The sequence below is a fragment of the Nerophis lumbriciformis genome, linkage group LG06, assembly GCF_033978685.3.
Source record: "Nerophis lumbriciformis linkage group LG06, RoL_Nlum_v2.1, whole genome shotgun sequence".
In the NCBI taxonomy this organism is placed as follows: Eukaryota; Metazoa; Chordata; class Actinopteri; order Syngnathiformes; family Syngnathidae; genus Nerophis; species Nerophis lumbriciformis.
The window spans coordinates 14,344,284-14,368,450 of NC_084553.2; the positions used below are offsets into that span (position 1 = coordinate 14,344,284).

General features: G+C 40.4%; 1 protein-coding gene across 2 annotated transcripts in view; it reads left to right on the top strand.

The window, feature by feature from the left end:
* LOC133608508 (uncharacterized) overlaps positions 1-24,167 on the top strand; it is a 69,549-nt gene that overhangs the window by 36,052 nt on the left and 9,330 nt on the right. For both annotated transcript variants that reach the window (XM_061963778.2, XM_061963779.2), the window contains exons 11-13: positions 1,912-2,034; positions 2,160-2,351; positions 23,604-24,167. The exon at positions 23,604-24,167 is cut by the window's right edge and continues 212 nt beyond it. In XM_061963778.2, coding sequence (XP_061819762.2) covers positions 1,912-2,034; positions 2,160-2,351; positions 23,604-24,167 — 879 coding nt within the window. The remainder of the gene's footprint in view (positions 1-1,911; positions 2,035-2,159; positions 2,352-23,603) is intronic.

Here is a 24,167-nt window from a genome sequence, read left to right on the forward strand (position 1 = left end):
TTATTTAGAAGCGACACCGAGGAAGAAGATTTCATAGGATTTAGCGATTAGGAGTGACAGATTGTTTGGTAAACGTATAGCATGTTCTATATGTTATAGTTATTTGAATGACTCTTACCATAATATGTTACGTTAACATACCAGGCACCTTCTCAGTTGGTTATTTATGCCTCATATAACGTACACTTATTCAGCCTGTTGTTTACTATTCTTTATTTATTGTAAATTGCCTTTCAAATGTCTATTCTTGGTGTTGGCTTTTATCAAATAAATTTCCCCAAAAATGCGACTTATACTCCAGTGTGACTTATATATGTTTTTTTCCTTCTTTATTATGCATTTTCGGCCGGTGCGACTTATACTCCGGAGTGACTTATATTCCGAAAAATACGGTACCAAGTTATATGACTCTGAGGTGTACAGTGGCAAAATTGGCTTAAAAGCAGCTAACAGCTAGCATTTGTCAAGGTATTTGAAACTAAAGTGTACGGCCGCAAAATTGGCTAACAAAGTTAGCCTGCTAACAGCTACCACGTTTCAGGTACGAAGTTATGTGTTAAATATGTGATTTTGCACTAAAACATAAATTGTTGAACAATTTAAAAAGCAATAGAATATAATGCCACAAGTGAACAGTCTAATACAGTGGTTCTTAACCTGGGTTCGATCGAACCCTAGGGGTTCGGCGGAGGTCAAAACACACCCGATGTCATGACTTGGTCCTGGGGTTTAGTTTTTCTCGAAGGCAACGGAAAGTTGGCTCGGGCGAGACGGGAATGAAGGTACATTTTTATTTAAACACTATAAATACAAAACAAGGAAGTAAACAAAAGGCGCGCACAATGGCGGAGAACAAACTATGAAACCAAACACTTGCACAAAGGCAAAAACTATGAACAACAAAAAAACACTAACTGTGGCAATAATAAACAAAACTTACTTGGCATGGACAAAAAGGAGCAGCGTGAACGATGGACATGAAAAAAGAGTCAGAAATGTGCAGAGCATAAATGTGGGGATGTCACCAGCAAGACAAACTGAAAAACAATGAACTTAAATACTACAGACATGATTAACAAAAACAGGTGCGTGACTCAAAACGTGAAACAGGTGCGTGACGTGACAGGTGAAAACTAATGGGTTGCTATGGTGACAAACAAGAGTGCACAATGAGTCCAAACGTGGAACAGGTGAAACTAATGGGTAATCATGGAAACAAGACAAGGGAGTGAAAAGCCAGAAACTAAAGAGTCCAATAACTAAACAAAACATGACTAAGACAAAACATGATTACACAGACATGACACCCGACTCATCGTGTAAATAAAAACTTCTCCCTATCGGCGCATTACGGATACGGCAACAGCAGAAGTCACACTGATTTGTAGGTGTGTAATTTGTTGTGAGTTTATGCTCTGTGTTGGTTTTGTTGTTTGAACAAGGTGATGTTCATGCACGGTTCATTTTGTGCACCAGTAAAAAAACATGGTAACACTTTAGTATGGGGAACATATTCACCATTAATTAGTTGCTTATTAACATGCAAATTAGTAACATATTGGCTCTTAACTAGTCATTATTCAGTACTTATTAATGCCTTATTCGGCATGGCCTTATTATAACCCTAACCCTCTAACCCTGGCCCTAACCCTCTAACCCTAACCCTAACCCTAACCCTAACCAAATAACTCTAAATTAAGTCTTTGCTACTTAGAATATGTTCCCCATACTAAAGTGTTACCAAAAACGTATAACTTTGTCTTGAATTTGAAAAAAAACAACATTTTATTTTTCACTAAAGAAGGGTTCGGTGAATGCGCATATGAAACTGGTGGGGTTCGGTACCTCCAACAAGGTTAAGAACCACTGCTCTAATAGATATATTGTATCTCCACAACGTTTTTTTCTCAGGTGAGGTCGTGGGTGGAGGAAGTGGGCGAGGTGCAACTCAAGAGTCTGAGCCAATCCGAGGACTCGCTGGACGCTCTGAACCAGAAACAGCTGGAGTTCAAAGACTTCTACTCCTCCGCATACGTATGTTGCTTCTTCTGGTGACTCACTTCACGACCAATAACTTAAAATGTATCGCACAAATGTGACGACTCATCAGAACAGGCTGATAACGCTGTCTCCACCCTTACATGTGTGTGTGTGTGCAGGATCGCTGTAAACAAGGCCAGGTGTTGCTGAGTCGTCTGGAGCATTGGGGCCACGTCTCCTCAGCTGACCTCCATGTCTACGCCGATAAAGTTCGCTCCTTCTGGGCTCAGCTTCAGGATTTCTCCCAGCGGGTCAACGCCACCGGCCGCAACATCGATAAGGCTGTCCGATTGTACCGCTTCCTGGACCAGGTACTGCATCCTCTTATTTTACCTGATGTCAGCAAGTGCTTTCTGTGCACAATGACCAGTATTTACAGCGCACAACAAGTTTTCTGCACAGTCTTCAAGTCCAAGCAGTGCAAAGTTGAATGCACTCAACACAATTACAGTCACACACATCAGTGGTTTGTTGGGACACTTTCAACTAGAGATGTCCGATAATGGCTTTTTTGCCGATATCCGATATTCCGTTATTGTCCAACTCTTGATTACCGATTCCGATATCAACCGATACCGATATATACAGTCATGGTTTGTTGGCACACTTTCAACTAGAGATGTCCGATTAATGGTTTTTTTGCCGTTATCCGATATCCCGATATTGTCCAACTCTTAATTACCGATTCCGATATCAACCGATGCCATACTTGCCAACCCTCCCGGATTTTCCGGGAGACTCCCGAAATTCAGCGCCTCTCGCGAAAACCTCCCGGGACAAATTTTCTCCCGAAAATCTCCCGAAATCCAGGCGGACTCAGGTCCGCATGGACCTGAGTCCGCTTTCCCACAAAATAAACAGCGTACCTGCCCAATCACGTTATAACTGTAGAATGATCGAGGGCGAGTTCTTGGTTTCTTATGTGGGTTTATTGTTAAGCAGTTTCATTAACGTCCTCCCAGACCCAGCGCGGCAACAACACACAACAACAGCAGTCACGTCTACCGTAAAGCAGTTTGTCTGCCGTAAACAGCAATGTTGTGACACTCTTAAACAGGACAATACTGCCATCTAGTGCATTTGATGAAAGCACTTTTGTGCGTGCCACACAGCAATGCATCATCAGCATGGTTAGAAAAATAGTGACAGAGAATAGAACAAGGATGGACAATTCAACCCTTAACTCAACAATGAGTAGATGAGTGTTATCTATGTGTATATGTGTAAATAAATGAACACTGAAATTCAAGTATTTATTATATATATATATATATATATATATAATAAAAGAAATATATATTTATAGTTAGAATTCACTGAAAGTCAAGTATTTCTTGTATATATATACAGGTAAAAGCCAGTAAATTAGAATATTTTGAAAAACTTGATTTATTTCAGTAATTGCATTCAAAAGGTGTAACTTGTACATTATATTTATTCATTGCACACAGACTGATGCATTCAAATGTTTATTTCATTTAATGTTGATGATTTGAAGTGGCAACAAATGAAAATCCAAAATTCCGTGTGTCAAAATTAGAATATTACTTAAGGCGAATACAAAAAAAGGGATTTTTAGAAATGTTGGCCAACTGAAAAGTATGAAAATGAAAAATATGAGCATGTACAATACTCAATACTTGGTTGGAGCTCCTTTTGCCTCAATTACTGCGTTAATGCGGCGTGGCATGGAGTCGATGAGTTTCTGGCACTGCTCAGGTGTTATGAGAGCCCAGGTTGCTCTGATAGTGGCCTTCAACTCTTCTGCGTTTTTGGGTCTGGCATTCTGCATCTTCCTTTTCACAATACCCCACAGATTTTCTATGGGGGCTAAGGTCAGGGGAGTTGGCGGGCCAATTTAGAACAGAAATACCATGGTCCGTAAACCAGGCACGGGTAGATTTTGCGCTGTGTGCAGGCGCCAAGTCCTGTTGGAACTTGAAATCTCCATCTCCATAGAGCAGGTCAGCAGCAGGAAGCATGAAGTGCTCTAAAACTTGCTGGTAGACGGCTGCGTTGACCCTGGATCTCAGGAAACAGAGTGGACCGACACCAGCAGATGACATGGCACCCCAAACCATCACTGATGGTGGAAACTTTACACTAGACTTCAGGCAACGTGGATCCTGTGCCTCTCCTGTCTTCCTCCAGACTCTGGGACCTCGATTTCCAAAGGAAATGCAAAATTTGCATGGTTGGGTGATGGTTTGGGGTGCCATGTCATCTGCTGGTGTCGGTCCACTCCGTTTCCTGAGATCCAGGGTCAACGCAGCCGTCTACCAGCAAGTTTTAGAGCACTTCATGCTTCCTGCTGCTGACCTGCTCTATGGAGATGGAGATTTCAAGTTTCAACAGGACTTGGCGCCTGCACACAGCGCAAAATCCACCCGTGCCTGGTTTACGGACCATGGTATTTCTGTTCTAAATTGGCCCGCCAACTCCCCTGACCTTAGCCCCATAGAAAATCTGTGGGGTATTGTGAAAAGGAAGATGCAGAATGCCAGACCCAAAAACGCAGAAGAGTTGAAGGCCACTATCAGAGCAACCTGGGCTCTCATAACGCCTGAGCAGTGCCAGAAACTCATCGACTCCATGCCACGCCGCATTAACGCAGTAATTGAGGCAAAAGGAGCTCCAACCAAGTATTGAGTATTGTACATGCTCATATTTTTCATTTTCATACTTTTCAGTTGGCCAACATTTCTAAAAATCCCTTTTTTGTATTAGCCTTAAGTAATATTCTAATTTTGTGACACACGGAATTTTGGATTTTCATTTGTTGCCACGTCAAATCATCAAAATTAAATGAAATAAACATTTGAATGCATCAGTCTGTGTGCAATGAATAAATATAATGTACAAGTTACACCTTTTGAATGCAATTACTGAAATAAATCAAGTTTTTCAAAATATTCTAATTTACTGGCTTTTACCTGTATATATGTATGTGTATATATATATATATAATATGAAATACTTGACTTAATGAATTCTAGCTGTAAATATACTCCTCCCCTCTTAACCACGCCCCCAACAACGCCCCACCCCCCACCCCCAACTCTTAATTGCCGATTCCGATATCAACCGATAACGATGTATACAGTCGTGGTTTGTTGGGACACTTTCAACTAGAGATGTCCGATAATGGCTTTTTTGCCGATATCCAATATTCCGATAATGTCCAACTCTTAATTACAGATTTCGATATCAACCGATACCGATACATACAGTCGTGGTTTGTTGGGACACTTTCAACTAGAGATGTCCGATAATGCCTTTTTTGCCGATATCCGATATCCCGATATTGTCCAACTCTTAATTACCAATTCCGATATCAACCGATAACGATTTATAAAGTCGTGGTTTGTTGGGACACTTTCAACTAGAGATGTCCGATAATGACTTTTTTGCCGATATCCGATATCCCAATATTGTCCAACTCTTAATTGCCGATTCCGATATCAACCGATAACGATATATACAGTCGTGGTTTGTTGGGACACTTTCAACTAGAGATGTTCGATAATGGCTTTTTTGCCGATATCCGATATTTCGATATTGTCCAACTCTTAATTACCAATTCCGATATCAACCGATAACGATTTATAAAGTCGTGGTTTGTTGGGACACTTTCAACTAGAGATGTCCGATAATGACTTTTTTGCCGATATCCGATATCCCGATATTGTCCAACTCTTAATTGCCGATTCCGATATCAACCGATAACGATATATACAGTCGTGGTTTGTTGGGACACTTTCAACTAGAGATGTCCGATAATGGCTTTTTTACCGATATCCGATATTCCGTTATTGTCCAACTCTTGATTACCGATTCCGATATCAACCGATACCGATATATACAGTCGTGGTTTGTTGGGACACTTTCAACTAGAGATGTCCGATAATGGCTTTTTTGCCGATATCCGATATTCCGTTATTGTCCAACTCTTGATTACCGATTCCGATATCAACCGATACCGATATATACAGTCGTGGTTTGTTGGGACACTTTCAAATAGAGATGTCTGATGATGGCTTTTTTGCCGATATCCGATATTCCGATATTGACCAACTCTTAATTACCGATTCCGATACCAACCGATAACGATATATACAGTCGTGGTTTGTTGGCACACTTTTAACTAGAGATGTCCGATTAATGGCTTTTTTGCCGATATCCGATATTCCGATATTGTCCAACTCTTAAATACCAATTCCGATATCAACCGATACCGATATATACAGTCGTGGTTTGTTGGGACACTTTCAACTAGAGATGTACGATAATGGCTTTTTTGCCGATATCCGTTATCCTGATATTGTCCAACTCTTAATTGCCGATTCCGATATCAACCGATAACGATATATACAGTCGTGGTTTGTTGGGACACTTTCAACTAGAGGTGTCCGATAATGACTTTTTTGCCGATATCCCGATATTGTCCAACTCTTAATTGCCGATTCCGATATCAACCGATAACGATATATACAGTCGTGGTTTGTTGGGACACTTTCAACTAGAGTTGTCCGATATTGGCTTTTTTGCCGATATCCGATATTCTGATATTGTCCAACTCTTGATTACCGATTCCGATATCAACCGATACCGATATATATACAGTTGTGGTTTGTTGGGACACTTTCAACTAGAGATGTCCGATAATGGCTTTTCTGCCGACATCCAATATTCCGATATTGTCCAACTCTTAATAACCGATTCCGATATCAACCGATACCAATATATACAGTCGTGGTATGTTGGGACACTTTCAACTAGAGATGTCAGCTCGTGGCTTTTTTGCCAATATCCGATATTTCGATACTGTCCAACTCTTAATTACCGATTCCGATATTAACCGGTGCCGATATATACAGTTGTGGTTTGTTGGGACACTTTCAACTAGAGATGTCCGATAATGGCTTTTTTGCCGATATCCGATATTGTCCAACTCTTAATTACCGATTCCGATATCAACCGATACTGATATATACAGTTGTGGAATTAACACATTATTATGCCTAATTTTGTTGTGATGCCCCGCTGGATGCATTAAACAATGTAACAAGGTTTTCCAAAAATAAATCAACTCAAGTTATGGTAAAAAATGCCAACATGGCACTGCCATATTTATTATTGAAGTCACAAAGTGCATTTTTTTTTTTAACATGCCTCAAAACAGCAGCTTGGAATTTGGGACATGCTCTCCCTGAGAGAGCATGAGGAGGTTGAGGTGGGCGAGGTTGAGGTGTGTGTGTGTGTGTGTGTGTGTGTGTGTGTGTGTGGGGGGGGGGGGGGGGGGTGTATATTGTAGCCTCCCGGAAGAGTTAGTGCTGCAAGGGATTCTGGGTATTTGTTCTGTTGTGTTTATGTTGTGTTACGGTGCGGATGTTCTCCGGAAACGTGTTTGTCATTCTTGTTTAGTGTGGGTTCACAGTGTGGCGCATATTTGTAACAGTGTCAAAGTTGTTTATACGGCCACCCTCAGTGTGACCTGTATGGCTGTTGACCAAGTATGCGTGGCATTCACTTGTGTGTGTGATAAGCCGTAGATATTATGTGACTGGGCCGACATGCAAAGGAAGTGCCTTTAAGGTTTATTGGCGCTCTGTACTTCTCCCTACGTCCGTGTACACAGCGGTGTTTTAAAAAGTCATACATTTTACTCTTTGAAACCGATACCGATAATTTTGAAACCGATACCGATAATTTCCGATATTACATTTTAAAGCATTTTTTGGCCAATAATATCGGCAGTCCGATATTATCGGACATCCCTACTTTCAACTCTTAACTTACATAAAAGTGTGTGTGTAGTCAAGATGTCGCACCAGGGCCAAGTTTTTCCTTTTACTCCTTGCACAAAGTCTTTGTTGCCGTGGTGACCCTCCCCCTCCTCCAGGACCGCCCATCTGCCTTTCACCCTGTGATGGGGGGAGGGTTTCTTGTGTGGTGGGGGGGTTCAGTGTGTGTGGTCAGGATGCCACTCTGCTAGGTTCAGTCTCACAGCAGCACTGCCAGCAAACACACTCAAGGTATGACACACTTTCTTCCCTTCAACGTGCGCGCGCGTGTGTGTGTGTTGTTAGTTTTGGCGTCAGTGCGGTGATGCACAACTGTGTTTACTTCCAAGAAAAGACAAAAAAAGAGTGTGTTAGTGAGTGTGTAGACAAACACAAGCAGTGAGGATGCATCTGTACTTTAATGTTTGACATGGTGAAAGTCACAGCTGTTGTGTGTGACTGTTTGTGTCACATGACTTACGTAAGGTACCTCATCACACTAATGACTGAGAAAAGTTGGAGTATTGTTTCTTTGCATCTACTGCCTGGAATTCACCCCCTTCTGTAGGGCGGTGCTTTTGTATGTATGTGTAACTTTTTTGATGACATACCGTATTTTCCGGACCATAGGGTGCACCGGATGATACGGCGGACTGCCGGTGAATGGTCTATTTTAAATGTTTTCATATATAAGGCGCACCGGATTATAGGGCGAGTCATATTATAATTTTTTTTTTCTAATTTGAAAACACTTCCTTGTGGTCTACATAACATGTAATGGCGGTTATTTGGTCAAAATGTTGCATAGATGATGTTTTACAGATCATCTTCAAGTCGCTTTCTGACAGTCGCTTCCGGATGCGGCGTTTTGTGGGCGGTCTTATTTACGTAGCTCACCTTCAGCAGCGTCTTCTCCCCGTCATCTTTGTTGTAGCGGTGTAGCGTGCAAGGACGGGAGTGGAAGAAGTGTCAAAAGATGGAAATAACTGTTTTAATGACATTCAGACTTTACTTCAATCAATAATGGAGCAGCATCTCCTCATCCGGAAACAACAACACCGGAAATGTGTCCCGTGAAAAACCGTCCGACCAGAAGTCTCTAATAACTAAAGTTCCTTGGGTGAATAATGTATACTCACTACACCGGTATGTTTTAGCGCTTTCATGGCGAGTTTACTGACAGATAAAAGTAAGAACTTTACACTACTTTATATTAGAAATGGCAACAGCGGAGGATGAATGTCACAGAAGAAGAAGATAGAGAAAAAGAAGAAGCTTATCAACTACGGTGTCGGCACGGACTACAACGGCTTACACACGCAATTTTTCATGATTTATGCAGATCCCAAATACAGATCAGCAGGTACCAGAAGGTAAGAAAAGTTTATTTTGCATAATATTGCAAAACAAAACGCCAGATAATATGTCTTACCTTATACACACACCATAATAATACTTGTATGTTGAAGCACATCATGCGGTGCGGCTTCATAGCTTACCAAAGTCGTACTAAAACATTTAGATAGATTTTTGAGCGCCGTGTGTAATGTTCTATATTTTCAATGGAACATATAAAATGTCAGTGTTGTTTACTTGAGTCATATTGCCATCATAGTGCAGCCTACACTTATCTCTTATGTTCGACTGCCATCTACTGGTCACACTTCTCATTTCACCATGTACCAAATAAAATAACTTCAAGGTGGGTAAGCGCAACCAAACATATTCCTTACATTAGGCGCAGCGGGTTATACACGTGCAATTTTTCAGGATTTATGCAGATCCCAAATACAGATCAGCAGGTACCAGAAGGTAAGAAAAGTTGCTTTTGCATAATATTGCAAAACAAAGCGCCAGATAACGTCTTACCTTATACACACACCATAATAATACTCGTATGTTGAAGCGCATCAAGCGGTGCGGCTTCATAGCTTACCAAAGTCGTACTAAAACATTTTGATAGATTTTTGAGCGCCGTGTGTAATGTTCTATATTTTCAATGGAACATATAAAATGTCAGTGTTGTTTACTCGAGTCATATTGCCATCATAGTGCAGCCTACACTTATCTCTTATGTTCGACTGCCATCTACTGGTCACACTTCTCATTACATCATGTACCAAATAAAATAACTTCAAGGTGGGTAAGCGCAACCAAACATATTCCTTACATTAGGCGCAGCGGGTTATACACGTGCAATTTTTCAGGATTTATGCAGATCCCAAATACAGATCAGCAGGTACCAGAAGGTCAGAAAAGTTGCTTTTCCATAATATTGCAAAACAAAGCGCCAGATAATGTGTCTTACCTTATACACACACACCATAATAATACTCGGATGTTGAAGCACATCATGCGGTGCGGCTTCATAGCTTACCAAAGTCGTACTAAAACATTTAGATAGATTTTTAAACGCCGTGTGTAATGTTCTATATTTTCAATGGAACATATAAAATGTCGGTGTTGTTTACTCGAGTCATATTGCCATCATAGTGCAGCCTACACTTATCTCTTATGTTCGACTGCCATCTACTGGTCACACTTCTCATTACACCATGTACCAAATAAAATAACTTCAAGGTGGGTAAGCGCAACCAAACATATTCCTTACATAAGGCGCAGCGGGTTATACACGTGCAATTTTTCAGGATTTATGCAGATCCCAAATACAGATCAGCAGGTACCAGAAGGTAAGAAAAGTTGCTTTTGCATAATATTGCAAAACAAAGCGCCAGATAATGTCTTACCTTATACACACACCATAATAATACTCGTATGTTGAAGCGCATCAAGCGGTGTGGCTTCATAGCTTACCAAAGTCGTACTAAAACATTTTGATAGATTTTTGAGCGCCGTGTGTAATGTTCTATATTTTCAATGGAACATATAAAATGTCGGTGTTGTTTACTCAAGTCATATTGCCATCATAGTGCAGCCTACACTTATCTCTTATGTTCGACTGCCATCTACTGGTCACACTTATCATTACACTATGTACCAAATAAAATAACTTCAGGGTGGGTATGCGCAACCAAACATATTCCTTACATTAGGCGCAGCGGGTTATACACGTGCAATTTTTCAGGATTTATGCAGATCCCAAATACAGATCAGCAGGTACCAGAAGGTCAGAAAAGTTGCTTTTCCATAATATTGCAAAACAAAGCGCCAGATAATGTGTCTTACCTTATACACACACACCATAATAATACTCGGATGTTGAAGTACATCATGCGGTGCGGCTTCATAGCTTACCAAAGTCGTACTAAAACATTTAGATAGATTTTTAAACGCCGTGTGTAATGTTCTATATTTTCAATGGAACATATAAAATGTCGGTGTTGTTTACTCGAGTCATATTGCCATCATAGTGCAGCCTACACTTATCTCTTATGTTCGACTGCCATCTACTGGTCACACTTCTCATTACACCATGTACCAAATAAAATAACTTCAAGGTGGGTAAGCGCAACCAAACATATTCCTTATATTAGGCGCAGCGGGTTATACACGTGCAATTTTTCAGGATTTATGCAGATCCCAAATACAGATCAGCAGGTACCAGAAGGTAAGAAAAGTTGCTTTTGCATAATATTGCAAAACAAAGCGCCAGATAATGTCTTACCTTATACACACACCATAATAATACTCGTATGTTGAAGCGCATCAAGCGGTGTGGCTTCATAGCTTACCAAAGTCGTACTAAAACATTTTGATAGATTTTTGAGCGCCGTGTGTAATGTTCTATATTTTCAATGGAACATATAAAATGTCGGTGTTGTTTACTCAAGTCATATTGCCATCATAGTGCAGCCTACACTTATCTCTTATGTTCGACTGCCATCTACTGGTCACACTTATCATTACACTATGTACCAAATAAAATAACTTCAGGGTGGGTATGCGCAACCAAACATATTCCTTACATTAGGCGCAGCGGGTTATACACGTGCAATTTTTTAGGATTTATGCAGAGCCCAAATACAGATCAGCAGGTACCAGAAGGTCAGAAAAGTTGCTTTTCCATAATATTGCGAAACAAAACGCCAGATAATATGTCTTACCTTATACACACACACCATAATAATACTCAGATGTTGAAGCAAATCATGCGGTGCAGCTTCATAGCTTACCAAAGTCGTACTAAAACATTTGGATAGATTTTTGAGCGCCGTGTGTAATGTTCTATATTTTCAATGGAACATATAAAATGTCGGTGTTGTTTACTCGAGTCATATTGCCATCATAGTGCAGCCTACACTTATCTCTTATGTTCGACTGCCATCTACTGGTCACACTTCTCATTACACCATGTACCAAATAAAATAACTTCAAGGTGGGTAAGCGCAACCAAACATATTCCTTACATTAGGCTAACCGGGTAATAAGGCGCACTGTCGAGTTTTGAGGGGAAAAAAAGGATTTTTAGTGCGCCTTATAGTACGGAAAATACAATACATTTCAATACGTATGTATACTTAGTTCCTTAGTGTGTGGATTAAGATTGCGTTCCACTTGTATTGGGGTGTCGGAATTTCCGTGTTCCTAGTCGGAAGTTTCAACTACAACGCCCCTCGAGGGTTTCCTACTTGGAAAGTGGCAACATTCTGGTGTGGCTTCAAAGATGGCTGCTCTGAATGTAAACAATAATATACGCTTCTATAATATCCGTTATTTGCACTTCATATTAGTTTTTGTTGCAGGAAATCAATCATATACGATGTAATAATGTTACTGTAGTGTAGTCTTTATATTTGTTCATGTTTTTTGCGTTCTACATCGCTAGCAATAGCATCTGTCATGTCTTGAGACTTGACTTAGGACTTTTTTAAAGACTTGGGACTTGCAATACATTGACTTCCTCCCTCCTCTGACTCAAAGTGCTTAGTGAAGTGCGCAAATTGAGAGACAGCCTTTTTTTTTTTTACGGCAAAACGGGGTGCACTTGATGGGGGAGGGACAAACTTGAAAAAATGGCGGCAGGGAAGCATTGATTGATTGATTGAAACTTTTATTAGTAGATTGCACAGTACAGTACATATGCCGTACAATTGACCACTAAATGGTAACACTCGAATAAGTTTTTCAACCACTTTAATCAATTCATGGTATTCGATTCACGGTTGAAAATAGTGATCAGAAGCAAAAGAAGCAGGTAAATAAATGTTGTGATCGTCATTAGGTGCCCAAGGACAGTAAAGATCAGTAGTAAAATTCTAGTATACAAAAGCCCCTTTTACACTGCACACCAAATCTGAATTTTTTTGCCCTCCAGTGACACAGAACTGATTTCTTTTTCCAGTGTAAATGCTGCAAAGTGCTTTAAATCTGATTTTTTTTTTTTGGCATCAGATTCAGGCCACATCAGGAGGTAGTCCTGAATCCGATTGGAATCTGATCTTTTCAAATGTGACTTCAGTCTAAACGCAATGCGACCTGAATGTGACTTTTTCGTCAGCTTTGGGCGAGCTACGTCTCTGGTAGTCGCAGTCGCCAGGGGAAGTGGATATTTTATCACAACATTCGGTTTTGGTGAGCAAAGTCTATTTAAAACGACCAAATTTTCGGTGCATCATTTGTCAATAGTGCGCACATAATACGCTATATGTAATATATGAGTATATATTTTGATTCCGAAGAAATAGTGATTGTTGAGAGACCGGGATTGACGCTGTGGCGTATTTGTTTACATGTGAGTTGAAAAGTAAAGCTCACGTAGATCCACGCTGTCTGTGTCTCATCTACCTAAAAGCCATAAAAAGATTACAACCCTCCCAAATATATTATCGTAATTTTCGGACTATAAGACACACTTAAAATCCTTTTATTTTCTCAAAAATCGACAGTGCGCCTTATCAAATAAAATCAAATCAAATCAACTTTATTTATAAAGCACATTTAAAATTTACCACAGGGGTAGCCAAAGTGCTGTACAATGGGCAGGTTAAAAGATAAAACGAGTACCGAGCAAACACAACACAACACAAACAGAACACGATAAAAAATAAATAAATAAAATAGAATAAATAAAAACATAAAAACATAAAAACAGGTTCACAGCAAGTGTATTATGGTCCGCGTAATGTATGGCATAAATCTTGTTGTGCTTACCGACCTTGAAGCAATTTTTTTTGGTACATGGTGTAATGATAAGTGTGACCAGTAGATGGCAGTCATACATAAGAGATACGTGTAAACTGCAAGATGACGCCAGTAAACACCACCAAAACTTTAAATGTTCCATTTAGAATACAGAACATTACACACGGCGCTCAAAAATCTGTCAAAATGTTTTTAGTACGACTTCGGTAAGCTATGAAGCCAGACCGCTTGATGGATTGTCGGCGCATTAAACATACGAGTATTATTATGGTGTGTGTGTATAAGGACCGCAAAATGGCACCTATTAGCAGACATATTACCTGCCGTTTTGTTTCGCAATATTATGCAAAAGCAACTTTTCTTACCTTCTGGTACCTGCTGATGTGTATTTGGGATCTGCATAAGTCCTGAAAATGTGCATGCGTCCGCCTTTGTAGTCCGACTGTTGTCAAAAGCTTTTTCTTTTTCTCTACCTTCTTATGGGACATTCATCTTCCGCTGTTGCCATTTCTAATATAAAGTAGAGTAAAGTTCTTACTTATATCTGTCAGTAGACTTGCTATCAAAGCACTAAAAACTGTAGTGGGTTTACACAATTCACCCACGGAACCTTAGTTATTAGCAATGTTCCCTCTAATTTTTCATGTGTGTGAGCAAACGCAAAAAGTCCCTGAGCATTCAGTGGAGCCCATATGAGCAACATCAGACGTGCACCAGCAGCACACCTGTCCCAAACCTGATTAAATAACAAGTTCAATCCCTCTCCATCCATCCATTTTCTACCGCTTGTCCCTTTCGGGGTCGCGGGGGGGTGCTGGAGCCTATCTCAGCTGCATTCGGGCGGAAGGCGGTGTACACCCTGGACAAGTCGCCACCTCACCGCAGGGCCAACATAGATAGACAGACAACATTCTCTTATTATTTAATCAAATGACAGCTGTCATTTCCATGAGATGATTTTCTAATATAAGTGAGTTTAGGCCCACTTACAATGATAATAACAAAAAATATTGTTTTTCATGAACTGTGTACTTGTATTGTTTGTCTGGGTGGAGGTCCTGCTTTGGAAATAATGTGTACCCCTTTCAGACATTGCATTTAGTCCCCATTAAAACATTCACATGTTGCACAATGAGATGTAAGCAGGGGATCATGTGTACATTCCTGCAACTTCCTGTTTGTAAAAAATATATTTTTATTCGTATTTATTGAATATACTAACAGCATTTCATGATTAATATTTATAAATTAAGATTCCTAATAAATGACACTAGAATAAGCACACATTTGATTGGTAAATCATAGTGTAGCGACCTGGAATGACACTTTATGTGTGGTGTTGGAGTTGTCCGACTTTTTGTGTGGCTGTAAACGCATCACTGGCTAAGTGCCATATGTGCATGTGTTGGCGCAAGTGGGAAAGAGCGAGCGGCTGCTGTTGATATAACAAAGTTGCTTTTGGTCTGGTTTGTACTGCAGAAAATGACCAGTTTTGCTAGATATCATTTTATTTTGGTGATGTGTTTATGGCCGACAATAAAGAGTTTTGCTCAGTAAATTGATGGATAGAATTAATGTCCTCAAAGCGTCTCGACAGACGTTACAATATTTGAACAATGATGACGAAAACTGTTTTCTGTCGTGTCCGTGTGTCGAAAATTATTATGCGCATATTTTTTTATTTGATTTTGTGCGCGGCATAGATTTACCATGCGCAGAGGACGCTTGAGCAGTGCGCAATTGCACAGGCGCGCACCTTAGAGGGAACGTTGGTTATTAGAGGGCAGTTTTGTAATGTTGACGTTGCATTATTGAGCCACGGATGAGAAGAACTATCCATCCATCCATTTTGCTGCTCCGTTATTGATTGAAGTAAAGTCTGAATGTCATTAAAACAGTTAGCTCCATCTTTTGACACTTCTTCCACTCCCGTCCTTGCACGCTACACCGCTACAACAAAGATGGCGGGGAAAAGACGCTGCCGAAGGTGAGCCACGTAAATAAGACCGCCCACAAAACGGCGCTACTTGAAATTGGTCTGTAAAACATAATCTATGCAACACTTTGACCAAAGAACCACCATTACATGTTATGTAGACCACAAGATAATGTTTTGAATTTAGAAAAAAATCATAATATGACCCCTTTAATGCGTCTTATAATCCGGTGCGCCTTTTGTATGAAAATAGACCTGAATAGACCCGCTCATCGGCAGTGCGCCTTTTACCACAATAGAAACAAGCCTTTTGGCTTTTTGTGCCATCCATTTGCCTTTTTAAAGCATTATATGGATTCAATTTAGGGCTGGGCGATATATCGATATACTCGATATATTTGTCTCTGTGCGATACATAGAAGATGACTATATCGTGATATTCGACTATATGTTCTCACACAGTTGCTTTTAGCTGCGGGCATTACACTGCATGCGTTTCTCCTCACTCTTTGTTGTCTCTCCTTCTCACAGAGACATAAACAAGCGCACCTTCTTACATACGTCACGCGTGCAACGTCACACGCCCTCCCCGAGCAGAGAGGTAGCTACATGGGTAACATTAGCTGTGATACTAACGGTGCGTTGCGAGTGGTAATATGAGAGAGAGAAGGTGCGAATCTGGAAACAAATGGAGGAAGAATTAATTCCCCAAAAAAACAGCACAGGGTGCATCGTCTGGCGGTGGTTTGGCTTCAAGCGGGAATATGTTGAACAAGTATGCGGCAAAAGCGTTGCTACAAAAAGTAGCACCACTGCTAATGTAGCATCATTTGAAAAGTCACCCGCAAGAGAAGGAAGAGAGCTTGAAACTGCATGTCAACATCTCCGTTAGGTGCCACACGCACAAAATGCCGAAGCAACAATTTCCACATCAACACCGTATGAAAAAAAAGTCACATACCTGCCAACTACTCCGGTTTTCCCGTAATTAGTACGGTTTTCATCAACCTATTCCGGGTTACGGTTGCAGTGATAAAAAATACGGTTTTTCATTAATTAAATTTTTTTTTTTTTTTTAAGTTTTATTCACGAAATCGCGTAACAACAATGACAATCGACACTGCTTCCCATAACTTCCTATCGAGCCATTCCGAATGCCATGCGCGAGGCTATTATAGCACCGCTGCCAAGCACGAGGCACCAGTTGCCATTGTTTCCAAACGAGCGAACGATCATGGAATCAGCCGGAGAAAAATCGCCAACGAGTCTTAAACCGAAAAGAAAACTGCAGTCATTCCGTGAAGAATATTCAAAAGCCTATCCGGGAATAATTATCCGTTCCAAAAAGGGTGTAAACTACGCGAATTGCACCTTGTGCAGACAAGATTTTTCGATCGGACACCACAAAAAGGTAATGACACAAATGTTATATATTGGAATTGTTTAGTACTGTTATACTGTTAAAAGTGTTTATACTATTTATGCTTTCAAGTCCAAGTTGAAGAAATCTTGTTAAATGTTGACAGCATAACTGCCAAAATACAGAAGTATGTCCTTAATATTTTTGCAGTGCTATTTCTGTTGAAAAGTTAAAATGATTACATTAGAGATGTGATGTGCCACTTTTCAAGTGTCTGATGGCTTAAATTAATTTTCATTAATTTTTCATATTTTGAATTCTTTTGAAAGGCTTACAAAAAAACTACATTTGAATTGTAATTCCATGCTATTGACAGGACTATTAATTTTAATGAAGTTAGCTTACCATGTTTACTGTATGATAATTGTGATAGAAATGTGAATTTTAGGCACAGAATATTTTTTACAATTGAACAAGGCAGTAGATTATACAAGCTTGGACAGAAAGTTAATAATGACACCAATTTTTTTTTTAATGGAATTGTTTAGTACTGTTTTACCATTTGTTTACTGTAAAAAGTGTTTATACTGTTTATACTTTCAATTAACAAATTGAAGTCTTGTGAAAGGTTGACAGGATAACAAAATAATTTCAAACTATTGAAGTTAGCTTACAGAATAAACATGTCAATCAACCCTTATGATTTTTGCTGTAATATTTTTGTTTTGAAAAGTCACTGTGACTGATAGAAAAGTGATGGTTTTAGCATCATTTTAACCTGTCTGAATGCTAATAATCATTTTGCGTCGGGGGGCGAAGCCTGAACCCCCCACCAGGACTTTGTCCTGGACCTACCGGGGCCTGCGGCCCCTGGACCCTGGCTACTAGGTTTTTCTGATTTCAAAAGTTGGCAGGTATGAAGTCAACAACAGAAAGAGATAACGTCCGCAGGAACCTATTATGCAGCTCATTTTTATTTGACAGTTATTGAAATATCTTGTGTGACATCATGCACAAAAGTGCACTTTATTTGTTTTTAACTATTGTAGTGGCGTTCTGTACAAAAAGTGCACTTTAATTTCGTGTTGTTTTGATATGTCATCTTAGTGACATCATGCACAAAAGTGCACTCATAGCTTGTTTTAAAATGTCTCTGACAATCTTGCACTTTCTGTTTTGAAATGACATGAATGTTTGTGCCACTGCTTAATAACTGTTTAATAAAAACACTTTTAGTTGTGATTTCCCTCTCTGCATGAAAGTTTAAAAGTAGCATATATTAATGCAGTATGAAGAAGAATGTTTTAATGTAGACACATAGAATCATCATACTGCTGTGATTATATGCATCAAGTGTTCATTCAAGGCTAAGGCAAAATATCGAGATATATATCGTGTATCGTGACATGGCCTAAAAATATTGAGATATTAATAAAAGGCCATATCGCCCAGCCCTAATTGAATTCTTCAAGATGTCTATAAACTTCTCAATCAATCAATCAATCAATGGCAAAAATCACATTTTACTTGCAGTGCAAAAAGTAGGCTGGAAAAAATCAGATCTTGCAAAAATCCAATTTGGACCAAACGTAGTCTTAGTGAAGTGCACTCAGCGGAAGTATTCCACTTGAGACACAGCACGACTTCTAAAGACTTTTAAAGAGTTTGGAGTTCTGTTTTGATCATGAGAAACAAAAATGTTATCGCTCTCTCCATTCTTCCTTTGAAGAATCCTAACATCCCTAATTTGGAAGTCCAAACCTTGTTGTAAACATCAAGGCTCTAACTATGTTTTATTTCCTCATACAACGCACACTCACACACACACACACACACACACACACACACACACACACACACACACACACACACACACACACACACACACACACACACACACACACACACACCCGTCCCTTCAGCACAAATGAGAGATGCCGCTTTCATTCCGCGCCACCCGACCTTGTAGTACCTCTTTGCTCCTCCAGGGCTGACTGACATGGAGTCACTGCGGCGCCTCCAGCGAGTTGGGGATGATGTCATTGTGGTTTTTAGTGTCGCAAACATGTGGAGCTTTTCATCAGCGCTACATGAACCACTGCTCGCGTATTGTGTCACTTCTGCATCAGCTGTCAGGACTTGATGTGCATTGTGGGTAACGTGACAATGTAATATTAATGTAGTCATGTATTGTTGCATTGTGTGTGTCTTGGCTGAGTGCTCTTCTTACTGATGATTTGGTTGATGTGTCCTGATCACCAGCCGCTCACTTCCACACACACACACACACACACACACACACACACACACACACACACACACACACACACACACACACACACACACACGCACACACACACACACGCACACACACACAGGCCTTGTGCTACTAACCTTAGTCAAAAGGAGGTCAGTGCACGCACACACACACACACTTACACACACGAACACTTCAAAGGCTTGTCGTCGCCAACGAGCCTGTGTTTGAGCTTCAATCCTAACCTCCAGAGTTTACTTTAACGCCCGACATGAAAACAACGCAAACATTGACCGACTTTTAGCCGACAAAAAGTTCACACGAGTTGAAGAAAACCTGTTGCTTCAATGTGTTATAGTCACACAGTGTGTTTATTTTAAAGAGTGTGTGGAAATTATGTCGTTCCATGTGTGGATTAAAAGCGCCGATTTGAAGCACAGGTGGCAATCTCCCATCCCGGGGATGCGCAAAGACATAATGAAATGAGAAAAAAGTGAAATGTTGATAGTAATAACTAATAATTAGAGATGTCCGATAATGGCTTTTTTGCCGATATCCGATATTCCGATATCGTCCAACTCTTAATTACCGATACCGATATATACAGTCGTGGAATGAACACATTATTATGCCTAATTTTGTTGTGATGCCCCGCTGGATGCATTAAACAATGTAACTTTACCATGAATTGATTAACGTGGACCCCGACTTCAACAAGTTGAAAAACTTACTCGGGTGTTACCATTTAGTAGTCAATTGTACGGAATAGGGATGTCCCGATCCAGGTTTTTGCACTTCCAATCCGATACCGATATTGTTTTTGCACTTCCGATCCGATATCGATACTGACCGATACTGGACTATCCGAGCATGTATTAAAGTTTAAAGTTATTTAGCCTACTTAGTTGTCATAATCATGTTGAAAAGGGTTTTAGTACTCTTGATAACAACTAGCCAGCTGAATTAGGGGAGTTTGAATAATACACAATGGTTGGTAACAAGAAACTGACCTGTTTATTCAAGGATAAACACAAAATAGACAAAATTATACATGACAAACAGAAATGGCATCATTGAACTAGGGCTGGGCGATATGGCCTTTTTTTAATATTGCGATATTTTAAGGCCATATTGCGATACACGATATATATCTCGATATTTTGCCTTAGCCTTGAATGAACACTTGATGCATATAATCACAGCAGTATGATGATTCTATGTGTTTTGATTGATTGATTGAGACTTTTATTAGTAGGTTGCACAGTGAAGTACATATTCCGTACAATTGACCACTAAATGGTAACACTCGAATAAGTTTTTCAACTTGTTTAAGTCGGGGTCCACTTAAATTGATTCATGATACAGATATATACTATCAGATATATACTATCATCATAATACAGTCATCACACAAGATAATCACATTGAATTATTTACATTATTTATAATCCAGGGTGTGGAGGGGGGCGTTGGATGTAAGTGTCAAAAAGACAGCCAAAAGAGTTTGATATGAGAATAAATCTAAAGTTAAAATATAGGGTAGAAATGCACCCATTTGCAGGAAATGTAGTCTTTATTTTCAAAATGTTCTTTCAAGGCTTGCATGTCTACATTAAAACATTCTTCTTCATACTGCATTAATATATGCTACTTTTAAACTTTCATGCAGAGAAGGAAATCACAACTAAAAAAATCACTAATTTTTTCATACGGTGTTGATGTGGAAATTTTTGCCTCGGCATTTTGATGGTGTGGACGTGTGGCACCAAACGGAGATAAGCGTCTCGACAGACGTTATAATATTTGAACAATGATGACGAAAACTGTTTTCTCTGTCGTGTCCGTGTGTCGAAAATTGTTATGCGCTTATTCTTTTATTTGATTTTGTGCGTGGCATAGATTTGCCGTGCGCAGAGGACGCTTGAGCAGGGGCGCACCTTAGCGGCTGCGCTAGCATCACAGCTAACGTTAGCCGAGCTGCTACCTCTCTGCTGGGAGAGGACGTATACGTATGTGACGTGTGACGTGTGTAAGAAGTTGCGCTTGCTGTCTGTGAGAAGGAGACAGAAGAAGGAGTGAGAAGAGCCTGTCGTGTAATGCCAGCAGCTAAAAGCAACTGCGTGATAATCCACAGACCTGTGGATGTGTTGAAGGTGTGCTGGAAAATGCGGAACGGAAATAGGGAGCAGCAGAAAAGTGGAATGTATTATTTGAATCTGTGCGTTGGAAAACACGGACCGGAGTTTTTTTTTAAACTGGATCTGGATCGGCATGTTCCCATGCCTTGCCGATACGCATTTTTTGGCAAATATCGGCGGCCGATCCGATCCAAATATCGGATCGGGACATCCCTAGTACGGAATATGTACTGTGCTGTGCGATCTACTAATACAAGTTTCAATCAAGCAATCAAAAACAAGGTTTTCCAAAATAAGAGAACAACTTCAACTCCAGTTATGGAAAAAAGTGCCAACATGGCACTGCCATATTTATTATTAAAGTCACAAAGTGCATTTTTTTTTTAACATGCCTCAAAACAGCAGCTTGGAATTTGGGACATGCTCTCCCTGAGATAATCCTAATACCCACTACAACTATGGGAAATACTATACTTTGACTTTCAAAAAGTGCATTATTATTTTTTTTTTTTAAACATGCCTCAAAACAACAGCTACAAAAACAATGAAGGCACACAGCTTCAGTCCAGAGCAGGGGCGTCACTAGCTTTTAAGGACAGGGGGGCTTAGCCCCCAGGAGATGCACAAAACTTCACAAACGGCTAACAAAGACTTAGAAATTATTCGTTGTTATTATTATTATTTAAAAAAAATGCACGGGACGAAATGAAATGCTCCCCGGGACGATGGCTTTTAACCATTTTTTTTCTTTTTCTTTTTATGTATTTATTCATTTTACATTTTATATTAAATGTCTTGGTTTTTCCTCCCTCTGAAAATCCTATGAAATGTTTAACAAGCCATCCTATAATAATACAACAGCTATTAATGTAACAATACAATAAAACAAATATATTTAATTATGTTTTTTTCATTATTTTAACAATAGGCTAATGTATATTACTTTATATAGATTCTACAAGAAACACAAAACTTAAAAACTAAATTATTTACAATTGCACACACAAGGTTTCGTGCAGCTTCACTCATTGTAAAGGAAGATAATGTGCTTCGTACACCTGCAGGACCGCAAGCAAGGTCGCAGAGAAAATGCGGACTGGAATTTGAGTGATGTGGACATTTTCTATATGAACAAGTGGAATGGATTGGATACCGACGCACTAAAGGGGCTCTCTACCTTACGCTACGAAGTGAGGGGAAACTGAGTGAATAATAACAGGTTATATGATTATTTATTTAAACTCATATTCGGGCCACTTTATAATGAATATGTATTTGTAAAAAAAAATATATATATATAACACCAAATTATTTAGGGGGGCTTAAGAATATTTTAGGGGGGCTCGAGCCCCCTTAAAATAGGCCTAACAACGCCAATGGTCCAGAGTATACTAGAGCATACTTGCCAACCTTGAGACGTCCAAATTCGGGAGATTGGGGGGGGCGGGGTTTGGTGGTAGCGGGGGGTGTATATTGTAGCATCCCGGAAGAGTTAAATCTGCAAGGGGTTCTGGGTATTTGTTCTGTTGTGTGTCTGCCGAAATGTGTTTGTCATTCTTTTTTGGTGTGGGTTCACAGTGTGGCGCATATTTGTAACAGTGTTAAAGTTGTTTATACGGCCACCCTCAGTGTGACTTGTATGGCTGTTGACCAAGTATGCGTGGCATTCACTTGTGTGTATGAAAAGCCGTAGATATTATGTGACTGGGCCGGCACGCAAAGGCAGTGCCTTTAAGGTTTATTGGCGCTCTGTACTTCTCTCAACGTCCGTGTACAACTCCGATACTGATAATTTCCGATATTACATTTTAAAGCATTTATCTGCATTTTTTGCCATTAATCGACATCTCTATTAGACACCCCTGATTTAGATGTACAATGGTGTTTGTTCTCTTTAAAGTCAGCGCAGAGTCCAAGGAACAACGTCAATATTTTTTTAATTGCCTTTTTTGACCCCTTGTGCGATTTCCTCCCCGTGTGCGTGCAGGCGTACGGCTGGGCCATCAAGGGGCGCCACCGTCTGGCCGGTATCACCGTGGACAAGAGCATGCTGCCGGAACAATGCCGGGCGGCGATTGGCGCCCTGGAGGAATACCGGCACCAGCATCCGCCGATCCCCGAGGCTCAATTCCAGGAGATGAAGGCGTTGGCGGGCGAGCTTGGCGACGAGCGAGGCGTGCGCCAGTGGAACTTTGCCTGGTCCAAGTGTCAGGAGGCCAAGTCCATGTTCGACAGGAAGATGGCCGAGGCGCTATCGGCTCAAGAGTCCGCTCACATGCGGCACTCGGACTCCGCCGACAACATAAGTCCCACCTCTACAGAGACGGTCTCTAGTGAGACCGCCTCAAGTCCCCCCCAGGAGGACTCCAGTCCCTCCTCGGCCCCCGCCAGTCCTCAGCACACGCCCCTGCTCCAGCGTTTATTTGGCAGCGAGGCGTCCTTCAGCAGGCCCCGCGTCAACTCCTCCGCTTGCCACACCCCCTCCTTCTCCTTCTCCAGCAGACGACAGCTACTCAGGAAGACTCACAGTTTCGACTGTCCCGCCACCCCC